We start from the raw sequence: 16,685 nt of genomic DNA on the forward strand, positions 1-16,685 counted from the left end.
TTCAATTTCTAGTCTTTTTTACACGTAGTAAGTTTCAATAACTCCATACCATTACATACCGACATTTAAGCAGCAAAGATGAGACGTCGTTGTGTGGTGAGAACTGATACAAAATCGATAACAACAACAATGCCGCCATTTTCTTTATTTTTTGTAACCTACAATAAATAAAGCAGGCTTCCAGTCAATGGAAAAATGGCTTCTCCCCACCGGCGATTGTTGTTGTTTACGATTTTCTATCAGTTCTCACCACACAACGACGTCTCATCTTTGCTCCTTGAATGTCGATATGTAATGGTATGGAGTTATTGAAACTTACTACGTGTAAAAAAGACTAGAAATTGAATGTTTATTTTTCATTGAATGTTTACATAAAGTTGCACTGGGTGCCTTTAAGCCCTACAGATGCCGCCGCTTCAACAATGCTGATTATGATGGGCGGTGAATTTAACCTGTATGGCTTTTTCGTTTTAACTTCTTGTTGACTGAATTGTTTCTCTTTCTTGGTGCCAAATTTATTCTTTTTTGTTTTACAAGAGCCCTCTCTGCTCTCCTTCTCATTAATTTTTCCTTTTCTAGTTGCCTTATTAGGTCCTCCATAGTCGCCCCATCAGTCCCTGGCAGTCTGGTCCCTGGAGCAGCTGCCCCTGGATCACCTGCCCCTGAGTCACCTGCCCCTGGCAAAGTGGCCAACTTGATTGCTCTCGCTGTCTCCTGTCATGTCCTTTTCATCGCTCTTGAAATCCACCTCAATTTCTCCCTCAATCTCTGTAATAATTACAAGGTAATGTTGCTGTTATATGTATTTTGCCTACTGTCATCTCCAATGTAAGAAAATTAATTAAAGCGAAATATTTCTGTAATGTGAATTAAATCATCTGCCACAATCAGAAACCAATAAAATGTATAAATGGATCTACCGGCAATTGTTAATTGGGTAGAAATGTGTTGATTATCCACATTGTGTGCAAATCCTCAGAGAATCCCTGACATCTGGTTGTTTCTTAAACTGAATGTACAAATATGAATTATGCAATCTCATTAGGAGTGTTGTCTATCCTTGAATTACATGAAATGGGGAATATTGTTAGCTGCATGGATCATACCGAAGTTTAATTTGGTGAAATATGTGTGGTCCGTTGCACTTGGTTCTGGAGGCACCCTCACAGAAGGGGGTTTCCTCCTCTTCGGCTTAGGGCGATGAATGAAAGCTGTTGGTACTGCATCGGGCCTCAGCTTCAACATCCCTTCTCCTTTTGTGGCAGTGAATTAGTTCAAAGTGTACCTGTAGGTAGGCTTGTAAGATCAGTTTCCATTGCACTTCAAATATCATTGAAAAGTCATAATTCTCTACACTTAGAATTATTATGCCCTTTGAAATGCTATCAAGTGTTGTGAACATTACTTAAATTACATTACATCGTTTTTGACTGTTGCTGACCCCTGTCACTTGTAAGTTTTGACGGCTGACCATTGCCATCCATTTCTTCCTGCGCTCTTGGTCCTTGGGGAAGCCATACATGTGGTAACCCTTCTCGGACCGATTGGAGCATCCAAACGCTGCACAGCCAACCATGGTATGACCATTGATCTAAACCAATTTTGAATTTGCTCAGGGCTATTATAAGTATTGTAATGGCATAAAGTATAGTATATTTGCAACGTTATATGTTAATGGTTTGCCCTAAGTATATAGTGTTCCCTGCTGTGTCCATTGTTGAATCTGTTCACACAATCGCACTCACTTGTTCGTGTCACACTAATTGTATAATAAAAAAAAATACTATTTCATTCATCCAAGCGTAATGAGTAGTTATTCTTTAATATATTTGATACTTTGTGTGGCTCATATCTTAAAATGATCATGGTAAAACATCTTGAATACTTTGATTTCAATACAGATGTAGGGTAAAAGTTAAGGTTAAGCCAGTATGCTAACACGAACGTGAAGCTTTCCCTCAAACTTAAAAACGTATCTAAGTAATACTTATAGATAGCTTTCAGTTGTCCCCCTACCATGTAAAACTGACATTAACAAATATGCAATAATGCCATAACAGTCAGACAAATACTTGTATGTGTTTTTTTCATTCATATTTACCATTCAATATTGAAATCTCTGCTGTCGTCCCATAGAATAACATTGACTGCGCGGCGTGTTTGGAACTTTTGAGGCTTACATGAACCACGTGACAACCACGTGACCACCCTGTCGGCGAGATCATAGCGTGTCGCAACTCTCTCTCTCTATAGCTCTGGCGCCACCATTATGTGCAAATGCACAGCCTCTCATTCAAATGACTTAGGCCTCTTGTGGCGCTAGTAGTAAGTAAAAATGGCCCGGCGTTTCTAGTGTTAACAAAAAATATATTCTGAGTCCATACCTGCAGCTCCTTATCTGCTGCCTTGGCCAGTTCTCCAGCTAGAGAGTCTAACCTCTGTCGGACTGGTCCGTCAACTGACAGAACATGAGCCAGCTCGCACAGTGACGGGTAGAGCTGGAGAGAGAGGAGCACACATTCAAGACAAGTCTTCCAAGCATAGGATCGGACACACACTTTACTTACCCTGCTTGCTTTAAAGGCAACATATGTCAACCAAGCTGGTAGTGATGCTACAAACCCTGGCAGTTTTGTTAAAAGATAAACAATGTAATGGCTGTGCATGGTTGAGCACACCACTGGGAGCTACCTATATTGAATAAAAATCAAGGTCTGTTCCTTAAATTATGTTCTGCATCAAATCAAATTAACACATGCACTATAGCTTCTGTGAAGAAGCAGTCAATGATAGAGAAGCATTTTGTAAAACTAAGAAAAATACACTATTCGCCCATTGTTTCCGGCTGTGTTTTGTTTGTGTTCAGGGCATGCTTTCTCCCTGTAGGTCTGGTCATGCCCTGTGACAAATAAGGTTCCAATTAGTTTTTCCTCAAAAAACTAATAATTTACACCTGAGGTTGTCATTGACAATTATATATTCACTGACAGCACGGGAGCTCCTGGCTTCTTTCAGCACTTGTTTGGCAGCTTGGATCTCCTCCATGTCGCCAACACCTCGTAACACACACACCTGCTGCTCGACACGCACGCACAGACGCTCCATCACCTAGACAACACAAGGCCGGCAGAGGGACAGGTGTCGGAATGCACACAAACACACACATGCGGACACAAGTTTTTCTCCAATGGTTTAAATAAATTTTTCCATTTTGATTCCCCACATCCGTTGGTATCAGATCTTACATTTACTGCTGGTAAATCATGCCTAGTAAAAACAAATCCAAACAGTCTGCATAAATTATGTCATTTCATAAAAAAAAATTGGACTGCATTGGAAATTGCAACAAGATCTGCCCCTACTCTGCAGGCTGCAATACCTGCTCAGCGGTGCTGGTGACCAGGCCCTGGTGCAGGCGGAGGGCCTGTCTCTGGGAGAATTGTTGGGTTTGGTTGTTTCTCAGCAGAGCTCGCTGGATCTGCAGGGTATAGAAGTGGGGACAGAGAGAGCCTGACCATATTAGCATAGCTACCATTTAGTTGTATTTCACACTGCCTTGATTTAAGATAGGAGCGGGAAAAGGAGAGAGTGGAAAAGCTTAGATGTGGCTATTTTTTTCTAGGAGGATACAAAGCATCAATATAGTCGCTGGAGTCGAGATGGAAAATCAGCCAAATATCAATTTCACATTTTTTGCTTGAAATTTGACAAAGCAAAGCTTTAATGCGTGCATATCTCTTCCCTTTAAAAACTGAAACTGGCTGTTTTATGCTAGACTAGACCATAAAAAGTACATCATTTGTGCAATGAAACCATTTAGTTAAATTCCAATAAATAAATTGCACCGCTATGAAAATACATAAAGTTGTATTGGGTTTATTTCTGAAGTTTTACCAGGCGAATGCCGGACAAGGACACCAACCTTGGTTAGAGCCTGCTCCGTTTTCTCTGGGGCACTCCGGTATGCCTGGCTGATGTCACTGAGAGGGAGGGGCATGTACTGCAAGGTGAAATTACTTAAGAGGTAGACGATGGCGGTGTCAATGAAAACGTAGGAGGAAAAAAAGAAAAAAGTGTTATTAGAGCGGGGTTTTGTTCCAGAGAACCCTATCAGAAGAAACTTTGGTTTAGATTAAAATTTGCCAGTGGAGAAAGCTGTCTTAAAACATATTTATCACACTCGTTCAGAAGGGTGAAGAATTTGGCTTTGATCTATAACCATGTAATCTCTGGCCCTCAGCCCAGGTTTCATTCACACCTTTCCAATGTGTTGCTAGTTTACTGCTGTGCTATGAAGGAAGGCTGGTGTTCAAAGAGATGGTTTGAGTTGGTGGGTGTGTTTTGTGTTATCCTCTTACTGCTCGAGTGCCCGCGCTACATCCAAAAAGCCAGTCGCTGAGGTATTGTTTCGATCCCATGTCACGCTCCTGTAGGAGGCATCGGCAACCCAACACAAAGACATGCTGAAATTGAATAGTTGGCTAATGTCTCTAAAGTATACATCTCTAAAACACATTCTAAATGTATGGTCTATTCTGAAAATGTAAACTTCAAGTTAAAGATCTAGTCTTTTGCTGTCAGGGATGCTGAGAAACACAAAAGACAACACCTGTAAGCCATAAGACACATGACGTTGACAACTCTAAGCTACAGTAAAAAAACAAACACCATGGTAATAACTTACGCAACATTATAATAGAGAAAATATAAACAATTAATGCACAAAATATCCCAAAATACAGCTATCAACAAAGCATAAGAGTAACTGTACGTCCACACCAGAAGCGAATTGAGCGACCAAATCGCCGGAAGTCATTCGCTTTCTATGGGCAAGAGCGACCAAAGCGACCAAAGCGACCAACGCTACCAGCGGCCAAAGTTGAGCGACCAGAGCGTCAAAAAGAAGTTGAAAACTTTTTAACTTTATGCAAATGACTATGATTCGCTTCAGCGTCCAAACACTGACAGCCAATCGGAATGTAGACGCTCTTCGCTTGCGTGGATCCCAGGGAACATCGGCAGGCACTTTGGTTCCTACCTACCTTTATTCACTCACTGAACAAAATGTCGGCTGAAGTATTAATCGCAGCTGTAGGTTGATGGGCACCCGATGATGATGATGACATCTAGAACGTTCGTATTTAAGCGGGAATCATTTTAATTTGCTCTCCATGCCACCAATCTAACCAACCAATCGCGTGTAGCATGCTTTAAACAAAAACAAAAAAGTTTTTGAAATCGTCACATAAACAAACTAATCGACAAGACGAGGGATAAATGACAAGGGATATATCTCTTGTCTTTTATCCCTCTATTCCCCACTATTCACGGAGCCTGAGGTGAATAATTGTTAATTAAATAGTCTAGATAGATAGATAGCCTAGTCAAGTCTTTATTAATACCAAACGACACAAATCGTCGGGAATCCATTTAGGTGGTTCGGCCCACACAGGACAGTAGCCTACAAGACCACACAGAACAAGTCTGACTGGACATACACACAATACATCACATTAAAACTAGACACGCGTTGATAGATAGATAGACAGATAGGCCGAGATAGATAGATATGTTCCATTATTTGCCTTGCGGAGCCAACCAGTCCTGTGCACGTATGCAAATTAGCCATGTGCGCCAATGTCTATTTGTTTTGAGTGCGACGAATGAGTGCAGATCATGATTTGCAGATCAGTGAAACATATTTTAACTACTACAGCACGCAGGGTTTTTTGTTCTCGGTTGTAATTAGCCTACATTTTAGGATTTTTTTTATATTGGGGGGAATCACTGTCCTACCTGTTGTCGAAGCACTTTATCGAACAAGCAAAACCGTCTCGGCAATATGGCCAAGGTGTATGGGAGAGTTCACTATTTGATATGGCTGTCTGTAGGCAGGGCCTACTAAATGCATACGGCTCCTTTAAATGCGTCTGCATAATTGAATTGTACGTCATGAGCGACTTGAGAGACCAAAGCGAACAGAAAAATTTGCAGCGAAACTTTGTGAGCGACCAAAGCGTCTTTGACGCTTTGGTCGCTCCTGGTGTGGACGTACAGTAAGTAGGTATATGACGATGATAGGCACTCCTACCACCTGACCTCGACACTCACCTGAGTGTGGTGTTGATCTGAAGAGCCTTGCTCAGCATCTTAGCACCAATGTCCTCCATGCTGTTCCCACTCAGGTCCACTTTCCTGAGGCAGGTGTTGCTGCCCAGGGTGTTCACCAACACCGTGCCCCGAGAGCGGAGGCGCGATTCAGTCAGCGACAGAGACTGCAGCGCCTGGGGACGGAAAAGACATGTGGCAGAGAGAGAGCGAGAGAGAGATGTGAAGAATGTAGACACACCATAGCCGTGCCAAACTCTAATCGCAGGAAGAGGGATGCAAGCTCCTTGAGGTATGGTTTGTTTAGGGTTTTTGGTTAACTTTGCTTCTCACATACATCACATTCTCCACTCATCCACACACATCACTGATTATTACTGATTTGCATGCATCCCTTTAACTTTACGTTAAGTTGGTTAAATAAACTATGATTGTCAAACTTAAAGCTATGTGTGGTCTCCTCCTTGTCATTCCCTTGAGCCGGGCTGTGACAGTATCACACATAACAGTTTGGTAGTTCTTTTGTGAGAGCATTTGTTTGAATTGGGGTAGATTGTTTGGGGTACGTCTACAGGGGCTGGTATTTAGGTTGCTTCGGGAATAACTGGAGTTTTTCTTGGCAGGCTTAGCAACTTGCTCTATTGGAGAGTTTGTTTGCATCCTTTTCGTTTTATGTGGTGGTGAAAGCGGGTAGACCTATATGCTCAGGATCCCGTCTAGGGTGTTCTGAGGGTAACTGCATAGCAGGGTCTTTTCAGACCCACTGGTTTACAGCGAGTAAATACCCCCAGCCGGTAATCACACCAAGACTAGGGATGAGATATACAGTTAGCTTTTGGGGATTAGCTAGGGTAGGGAAAGCTCCAGTGTTCCTTTTAGATAGTGATTGTATTGCTGCCTATACAGCACCCTCTTTTTTTTTTGGTCGGCTCATGCTGCGATTGTTGGAGCAGTATGGCTTCTATAGTAGAGGAATTTGTTTGGTCTCCTTCTGAGGCGTTGCTTGATAACTGCACGAAGGATCAGGTTTTGTCAATTGCTGATTATTTCAAGATTCAGATTGCAGCCACTCCTCTGAAGGACACCATAAAACGCATCCTTAAAGGTCCCATGACATGAAAATCTCTCTTTATGAGGTTTTCTAACATAAATATGAGTTCCCCTAGCCTGCCTATGGTCCCCCAGTGGCTAAAACTTGCGTTTGGTGTAAAATGAGCACTAGCTGTTCTGCTCGCCTTTGAAAAAACGGAGGCTCAAGCGTGCTGATTTGGAATGTCTGTGGTTGCAAGTTGCAACCCGGTATCACGCGATTGCGTGCTCCTGCTCACGAACGTTAATCTATTGAAGCGTGTTCCAGAGCACGATAGTCAGACTTTTTGCGTGCTACACAGAACGAAATGTAAACCAATGCATTCTGAATGGGAGTGTTCTCAGACAATTAACGTGCTCCACAAAACGGTACGAGAGAAAGAGAGAGAGGGACAGAGAGAGAGAGAGTGAGAGAGAGGCTTCAGAAAGGGTGTGCGCAGATAGTACAGTGCACCTTAGTTATGTTTATGCCAAAACCACAAATGCTATATCTATATATATATATATTGCCTAATTATATATATTGCCTATATATATATATAGGCTATATATATAATTAGGCTATAATTATATTATTAGGCATGTAATTAGGCGTGTAATGAGACAATCTATAGCCAAATTGTCGAAGATGCCCGAGAATCTCCGGGCATCTCAAGCGGGAGAGAACGTTTGCGGTGCTGGTTTGTGTCACGTAAGTACAGGGCTCTCATGTCTCATGCATTCGGCGTGAGACACACGCAATTCAACCCGCACACGCTCGAACCTGGTCTCACGGAAATACGTGACACTGTCACGTTATTTAATCTATTGAAACGTGATCAGAGACACGTAGGCCTATTTTCAAAATATTGTATTTCAATTGGAAGTAGGCTATATGTCGTGTCACTAAGCATGACTTCCAAACTAATGCCGCTTTTCCACCGCACATGTAGCTCGACTCGACACGACTCGACACGACACGACTCGACACGACACGACTCGACACGACACGACTCGACACGGTAGCAGCACGGGTGCTTTTCCACCGCAAATAGTACCTCCTGGACGTGGGCGGGGTCGGCTGCGCGAAAGGGCCGTGACGTATTTGTGTACGCGACGCAAACAACACATACGCAACCCACACATGGACAGAACCCACATAACAACAATGGAGGGCATCGATCGCATTACTATTATTAGCTGGCATGTTGAAGAAGTTGGAGAAGTGGAACATGTTGGCTGCGGCGCTGCTATGGATGTTACCAGCATGTCGCTCTCGTGACTTCGTCACACTCTCTGGCCAATCAGTCGCCGGCCGTCTGCCGACGTCACCTTTTAGCATCGGCTCAGCTCGCTTGGAACCTAGAGCGAGTAGGTACTAGAAAAAGCAGCCACTTCAGGTACCAGATACCATGGTACCGCGGTGGAAACGCAAAAAATGCGAGCTGAGTCGAGTCGTGTCGAGCTGGTACCATGCAGTGGAAAAGCGGCATAAGGTTCTGTCCGTTCTCCCTAATGTCCCTTATGGAGCTCCGTACAGATCATTCATTGTTGAAAATTGTCTGTGATAACTAACAAATGACAGCTTTTGGCCACTCGTTTCTACTTTCACCTTTGATACTGATGTAGCCCTGTGCTATATTTTCCTTTAATTTTCTTTAAGTTAAAAGGTGTTAATAAATGTTTAATGATTTTGAATACATTATGCAGAATGTTTTATTTTCCTATGGCCTGTATTTTATTTTCATTTGAGTATGTACGTTTTGGTTGTTTTCTTAATGTGACCTTTGAACTGGAGGGTTAAAAGGTTGGAAGCTCGGCAGCTGAAGAGGGGTGTGAACCAGGCCCCCAGGATAGGCGCATACTTCCGCAATCCACCAGTGCTCAGAGGCCAAGCCTGGTATCGCAGCTGTTTAAGCTGGCTGTGGACGGGGGTCCATCATTTCATGTGGCCCAGAAGTAGATATCGCCGTCCACTCCAATACAAGTGGGGAACAGGATTGTGTCTCCGCAAAAAATGTCTGGATATCAATCAAAGGCTCATAATTATATTTCTATACTTCTAAAAAAATGTACGTTTTTTTCTTTTCAAAACGCCTCCTCAAGCGTTTTATTAGCAGTTTATGTTGGGTGGGCAGCTGAAAGGAGTCGTACTGAAACAAACGGCTCCTTGCTATGGACCTATTTTGAAGTGCACGGCTCCATTAACTTCTGAATTAAATTAAATTCCGAATTAACTTCCATTAACTCCATTAACTTCCAAAGTCTGAGATTTGTCCTTTTACTTAACATGAATGGCGTTGAACACGGATATATAACACACATATCATTGAAATAGCTGTAACAGGCACGGACGTATTGATTACCTGAATGATTATGGGAGACCTACGTAATTTTCATAATATTGTTAATTGTCTAATATTAACATTTCAGTTGCGTTGGTAGGTATTTCATTTTCATTTGCTTGTTTAGCTATGTATGACAGGGTTATGGTTAGCGTATGTATGTATGACAGTTGACAATGTTGGTGTATTACAATTCATTATTTGGGTAGGCTACTCCAACTTCGTTGCTGGTCGATATGTAAACATTTACTTTTATATAAATTATTGATTGCATTTTTCGTAAATAGTTAGTTGGAAGGAATCTGTTTCTTAAGCAATAACAGATAATCTTTTTTGTTTCCTCATCAGATCCCAGTCCATCATGCTCCTCTACTTGTCTGCCGTGCCACCATCATGCCTCATGCATCACCTCTCAGCGCCTACCCAGCTGCATCTTATTCCATTTCGAAAAAGCGAGCATCTCACCAAACAAAGTTTTGCTAATGCCTGCTCAAGTTATTTAAATACTTCATTCTATGGATATCTGAAAATATTTACAGATGGTTCTAAAGATCCCAAAGGACAATGTGGTATTGGCATATATATTCCAGAATTTGAAAAAGGATATGGATATAGAGTGGGTGACTTTATCAGTATACTCAATCGAGATGGCCACAATAATAACCGCTCTTAGATGGGTTGTAGATACTAAGTTTTATAACAGATAATTCAATACGTGAAGATTTGGTGATAGAGGTAAAGCATCTTCTTTTAAATATTATAAGCCTTGGTTTAGTTATTCAGTTCTGTTGGATTCCAGCCCACCATGGAATTTATGGCAATGAAATTGCTGATAAATTAGCTAAAAGATACTAACCTAATTAGAAGAATTTAACCTTAAGTATATATATTTTTTATATTTATTTATTCATTTCTTTTGTTAGTTTGTTTTATTTTGTTTATTTTGTTTCGTTAGTTTGGTTTTTTCTTTGAATTTATTTTTATGATTTAAAGTATCATTTGCCAACGTCCTTGTCACAAACTCCTGTGTAGTAGTCCAGTAGGTGGCGGTATATGGGGAAAAACTATGATCCTCCACTAAACTAGAAGAAGAAGAAGATCTCTGCATCCGGTACGTCACGGACTAGGTCGCGTGTCTTGGCCCCATAACGCGGAAGCAAATTGCTCCTGTATGTTACCCTGCGCCACTGAGCAGTTTGTATAGGAATGAATGGGCGGCCATTTTCCAGTCTGTGGTCCATCCTTTATTATGTCCATGGTGTGAACGTACGGTCGGCTAGTCCGAGCTCGTGATCCAATTATACCTACATGCGATTAATACTCTGTCTAGGAAATGGACTAGAGGTATACTGTTCCGGTTGTCGGATAGATAACCACCAGATCAGTGATCGGGGATGTGCTTCTGAGGTTTCTGGAGATGCTGAGCCTGCCTCCAGACGTGGACGCGGCAGAAGGCTGAGTGTGGTCGTTTGGATAAGACGCCAGCATGAGGGTCATTGCCGGTCGGTTTGGATAAAACTCCAGCGTGGACCAGTCGACCCGAGGACCGCGACTGTCCGATCGCTTCCACACGCACACACACACACCCCGCCAAGTGAGGTGAAAGGTACATTTGATTGTTTGTTTGTTTGCTCCTGTGAGTGAAGCGGCCGTTCTGTTTTTGGCCTCCACGTACCCAAGCGACGACACAGGCCTGCAACGTGGGGATAAATAGTTTGTGCCGGTGTCATGCCAAATTTGTACCGGGCACGTCAACAGTTGTCCGTTGCCAGGCAACGGACAACTGATTACGTAAGGGTTGTCCGTTGCCGGGCAGGTTTCAAAAAACATTCGGCTCATGTTGCCAAAGACGAAATGACATAATACAGATAACGGATCGCTAGATAACACTTGTTTTTACTTTATATTTGTATTTACTTTATATTTGTATTGTATTTAATTGTTTAATCAAATTTAGCTAGTAAACTGAGTGTTTAAAGCGGGTTTCAAAAAACATTCGCGCTCATGTTGCCAAAGACGAAATAACATAATACAGAAAACGGATCGCTAGATAACACTTGTTTTTACTTTATATTTGTATTTTATTTAATTGTTTAATCAAATTTAGCAAGTAAACTGAGTGTTTAAAGCAGGTCAAGGACGAAATAGCACAATACAGATAACGGACAAGCGCGAATGAACAAGCTTGAAGGTTCGCGAATGTTCGTGAACCTTTCACGTCATTCGACGCGATCGTCCGTTGACAGGCAACGGACGACGCGATCATCTGTTGCCAGGCAGGTTTGGAATGGATTACGTATGGATGGCACCCGGTACAAATTTGGCAGCCGGTACAAATTTGGCATGACACCGGCATAGGACTTTATTTTGCTTTGAACATTTCCAAAATGCATTTGATTTCATGTGTGAATTGATTTACCTGTGGGTCGATGCACAGAATGATTCTTGTTAACGTTTAACGTGTTAATTCAATGAAACCATCTTTCATAGTAAATTATGTGTGTTTTTATTGTCATTACCATGCAGTGATTCCTATACATTAGGGGTTTAGTTCTACAAGACACTACAATATAACTAAACATAAAATCGGGTAGATTACCACATATAGCGTGTGGTCAGTTTAATGTGAACTTGGGAGCGTCCCAATTAACTTTTGGGTTAATTAGAATATCATGTTCATAGCCATGGCATGGGGGCGCTACATAAAATGGGGGCTCGTCCGGGATTTGTGTTTGTAGTGTTTTGGAACCCTTTTTGTTGTCGTAGTCTTATTGTCTTATTGTTAGGTAAGTACGTTGTTTGCGCTTAAAGAAGATTGTAATTTAGCCATGGAGGATCCATCAAATTATAAAGCCTGGCAGCAAACAGAGATCTTGAAGTGGGCCAAATTGAAGATGTCCTACATACTGTGCGATGTTGGGGACGTGTCCGAGTACGGGGGAGGAAATTCAGCAGTGAGGCTGGTGGCCTTTTAGTTCTTTGTGAATGCAAAGAAGAGGTTGTTTCAAGTTGGGTTCCCCCGGAGGTGAGGCCTGCTGATGGTGACGATGTATGGAAGATTGTGAAGGCTAATGGAACTCCTGCTGCTCCTGATGATTTTTCAGAGAAGTTGAAAATCTTCTTAGCAACTGAGGGGAAATCAGTAGCTGATTTAGAAGGTTTTTGCACTCCGTCAGTTCCCCCTGGCGGGACTTCAGATGCAGTTCTCCAGTCTTTAGCTGATGCTATCAGTCGAGCTAATAAAGGCCAGACTGAGAGTCATAGTTATCGCCGGCTTAGGATTTTCTCCGGTAGCATTCCCACCCCGGCTGGGGAGGAATCATTGGATTACTGGTTAGAACAGGCGACACTGATGGTCCAAGAAAGCGAATGGCCTGAGCAGGAAAAGAAACGCAGAATCATTGAGAGTTTGAGGGGTCTTGCTGTAGAGGTAGTGAAGTCCTTGCGCCTTAGTAGACCCGTGCCAGCCCTGAAGAGTATTTGAATGCACTAGATAATGCGTTTGGGTCTGCAGAGTCTGGTGAGGACCTCTATTTCTCTTTTCGCCTCATACAGCAGAAGGCTGGTGAGAAGTTGTCTGACTATGTCCGGAGGCTTGAACCTATTCTGGCTAAGGTGGTTAAGAAAGGTGGTATTTCAGACCGAGACAAAGACAGAGTGAGGGTTGAACAGCTGCTTCGTGGGGCAATCGGTTCTGATTGGATGCTGCTAAGAATGCGTTTAAATGAAAGAAAGGTCTACCCTCCTAATTTCCTAGATTTATTTACCGAGATCAGAACGGAGGAAGAACATGACCGGACACGGCAAAGAGTGAATACCCGTGTTCGAAGTGTTGCTGCACGAGATGAATCTGCAGAGAATGACACTGACATTGTGGAGGAACTGAAGGCTGACTTCAAAGCTCTTAAAACCTATGTGTCTGAGATGAATAAGAGGCCATCCTTCGGTGAGGAGGAATGTGATGTTCATGCTTTAGCATCCCAGTCATTCCAGTCAGGCAAGGACGGAGCTGACGAGGTTGCTTTGCGAAAGAAAGTTAACAGATTAGAAAAGAAGTGGAAGGCTAAAGGCGGGGATGTAGCTGAGCAGCAGGTTGCAGCTGCTGCTGTTGGGATGAATACTGCTGAGCGTGGGTCTTCTGCACGACCGCAGAGGTTTAGGAATGATGGTGACCGTTTCTGTTACCGGTGTGGGGAGGACGGTCATATCGCCACTAAGTGCTCGTCTCCTGAAAATGAGAAAAGAGTTATTAGGAGGCTTATTGCTTCACTTAATAAAGCCAAAAGAAACTACTTTCCTGACAGTGATTTTAAGGATGACCAAACGCACGCTTCAGTCAGAAAACAAGCTGTGCAAGCCAAGACAACTGCTACGTTTCCTAAGGGGCTGATTGGTCCGTCGTCTACTATGCAGGTGAAGGTGAATGGGCACCCCTGTACAGCGATTCTGGATAGCGGGTCACAAGTGACGATCATTTTTGAAAAATGGTATGAGGAACACTTGGTCGGTTTGATCTGCTGGATGGGCCCTGGGCAGCTAACCATACCCCCTCTAGAGAGCTGTTGTGTGCCGTTTTAAGTGGACTTATTTCAGTCAGAGCTTGAAGGCATAGTTGTGGTGGAGGCGAGTGATTCCACGCCATTGCCTCAAGGTGTGATGTTGCAGCCTGTGGTAGCCCTAGCTAAGGCTATTAATCCTAAATGTTTCTCTCTGCTACTGCAGAATGAGTCCAAGTAAGAGGTGAGGATACCTTCAGGCACACCGCTAGGGAAAGTGCAGGTGGCTGATTTGGCGACTTCGCCAGGGACTGGTGAGATATCAAGAGAGATGGACCCCAGTCAGATTGATTTTGGTGATTCTCCTATTCCTAGGGAATGGAGAGAGAGACTTACCCAGAAGCTGTGCCGGCGGCGCAAAGTGTTTTCACCTTAGAGACTTGCTAGCTATAGGAGTGATCAAGGAGTCACGGAGTCCGTACGCATCACCGATAGTGATCGCCAGAAAGAAAAATGGTAGTGTGCGTATGTGCATCGATTACCAAACTCTGAATACTAAGACTATTCCTGATCAATACACCACCCCACGCATCGATGATGCACTGGACTGCTTAACTGGAAGCCGATGGTTCTCCGTACTTGATCTTCGTAGCGGCTATTATCAAATAGCCATGGCCGAGGAAGACAAGGAGAAAACTGCGTTTATATGTCCTCTCGGCTTCTATCAGTTCGAGAGAATGCCGCAGGGAGTAATGGGGGCTCCTGCGACATTTCAACGTTTAATGGAGAAGGCCGTAGGGGACATGAACTTGTTACAAGTCCTTGTCTACCTAGATGATTTAATTGTTTTCGGTGCGACTTTGGAGGAGCATGAGGAGAGGTTGATGAAGGTGTTAGACCGTCTCGAGGAAGTGGGTCTTAAGCTTTCAATGGATAAGTGCCAGTTCTGCCAGCCTAGAGTAAAATATGTGGGCATATTGTGTCGGCTGACGGGATTGCCACCGACCCAGCTAAGGTGGAGGCAGTCACCAAGTGGCCGAAGCCTACTGACTTGAAGTCCCTGAGATCTTTCCTCGGTTTATGCGGCTATAATCGCAGATTTGTAGCACACTACTACTCCACAGTTAAGCCATTGACAGACCTGACCAAGGGTTATCCTCCAGTGAGGAAAGGAAAGAAAGTGAGTGTTAAAGACCAACAGCAGTACTTTAAAGAGTCTCAACCGTTTGGCTCAAGATGGACTAATGAGTGTACCAAGGCTTTCCATGAGATCATTGAGTAACTCACCAACGCGCCTGTATTAGCTTTTGCGGACCCGAACAAGACCTATGTGTTGCACATTGATGCTAGCCTTAAAGGGTTAGGGGCTGTCTTAAATCAGGTGCATGATGAAGGCCTTAGGCCTATCGCGTTCGCCAGTAGAGGTTTGAGTGCTGCAGAGAAGAGGTATCATATTCATCAGCTTGAGTTTTTAGCCCTTAAATGGGCAGTGGTGGATAAGTTCCATGACTATTTATATGGGGTGAGATTCACTGTGATGACGGACAACAATCCGCTCACCTACGTATTGACAACTGGGAAGCTAAATGCGACAGGGCATAGGTGGCTTGCGGCCCTAGCTACATATGATTTTGAGATCAAATATCGCCCTGGTAAAACTAATGTTGACGCCGATTTGCTTTCCCGGATTTGGATTGACGAGGACACTGAGCCCTGGAAAAAGCTGTCACAGGGTGACGTGAGGGCCATCTGTGGTTATGCACACGTACTGGAGTCACCTGACGGGGAGGTGCGTGTAGCAGATAGACTAGGTATCCCTGCAGAAGGTGTTCCTGAGTTGTATGCTTTTGCAACTCATCTCAATCTGGGTAGTCTGGAACAGTTCACCCGAGAAGATGTCAGGGTGTGTGTGTTTCCCTGTGTTTCCCTCCTGTGTTGATTACTGTTCCCTCCCCTAATGTGTCTCAGCTGTTCCTCGTTCCTCGTTCATCGTTATTTAAGCCCTCGTCTTTCCTTTGTTCCTTGTGCTGTCATTGTGGTTGCTTGTGGTTTGCTGTGGTTGTTAGTCCTGCGTCTTCCGAGTTCCCTGTTGTCTCCCGAGTTCCCTGTTGTCTCCCGAGTTCCCTGATTCCTGTGCCTTAGCCTTTAGGCTTCAATAAAGTGCCGTTTCCTGAAACCGTCTGCGTCTGGGTCTTACCTGCCTGCCTGCACCCGCAACCCCCCTAACAGAATGACAGCACCAAGTTTGGACCCAGCGGACGCTCTGTTTTTCCGTGAGTTGGAGGATTTGTTGGTGACGATAATCCTAGCCATGGATGGCTGGGAGAACATTCCCAGCAGGAAGGAGCAGGAGGCTGTGTTGGGGCGTATGTGCAGGGCTGTTGCGTCAAGGCCAGAGTTGGAGGACGCCTTACCCGAGTGGGCAGTCGAGCTGCTCAACCCCACAACCTTTTGGCCGGAGAGCTACATGCCACTGCCACCGGACTTTGGTGACCGGCCTAAGCCTCCACGCTCCTACTCTCAGCCTCTGCCCCCGGTTCCCCGCTACCAGCCTCTGCCTCCGGTTCCCCGCTACCAGCCTCTGCCCCCGGTTCCCTGCTCTCAGCCTCTGATCCCCAGCTACCTGCCTCTGCCCCCGGTTCCCCGCTACCAGCCTCTGCCCCCGGTT

The 16,685-nt window shown here is 44.0% G+C and overlaps 1 protein-coding gene and 1 long non-coding RNA gene across 2 annotated transcripts in view; both read right to left on the reverse strand.

Annotated features, from left to right (window-relative positions):
• LOC132469551 (capping protein, Arp2/3 and myosin-I linker protein 3-like) overlaps nucleotides 1-16,685 on the reverse strand; it is a 189,467-nt gene that overhangs the window by 140,348 nt on the left and 32,434 nt on the right. Inside the window, 6 exon segments of the mRNA XM_060067536.1 lie at nucleotides 2,385-2,498; nucleotides 2,989-3,108; nucleotides 3,380-3,478; nucleotides 3,923-4,016; nucleotides 4,359-4,427; nucleotides 6,112-6,284. Of these exon segments, the coding sequence (XP_059923519.1) occupies nucleotides 2,385-2,498; nucleotides 2,989-3,108; nucleotides 3,380-3,478; nucleotides 3,923-4,016; nucleotides 4,359-4,427; nucleotides 6,112-6,284 (669 nt within the window).
• Nucleotides 404-2,035, reverse strand: LOC132469575 (uncharacterized). The gene is made up of 3 exons (XR_009528439.1): nucleotides 1,415-2,035; nucleotides 1,107-1,285; nucleotides 404-768 (listed from the first exon to the last, which is right to left on the reverse strand). It is a non-coding gene; the product is annotated as an uncharacterized LOC132469575 (long non-coding RNA).

Source organism: Gadus macrocephalus, chromosome 12 (genome assembly GCF_031168955.1).
Source record: "Gadus macrocephalus chromosome 12, ASM3116895v1".
Lineage (NCBI taxonomy): Eukaryota > Metazoa > Chordata > Actinopteri > Gadiformes > Gadidae > Gadus > Gadus macrocephalus.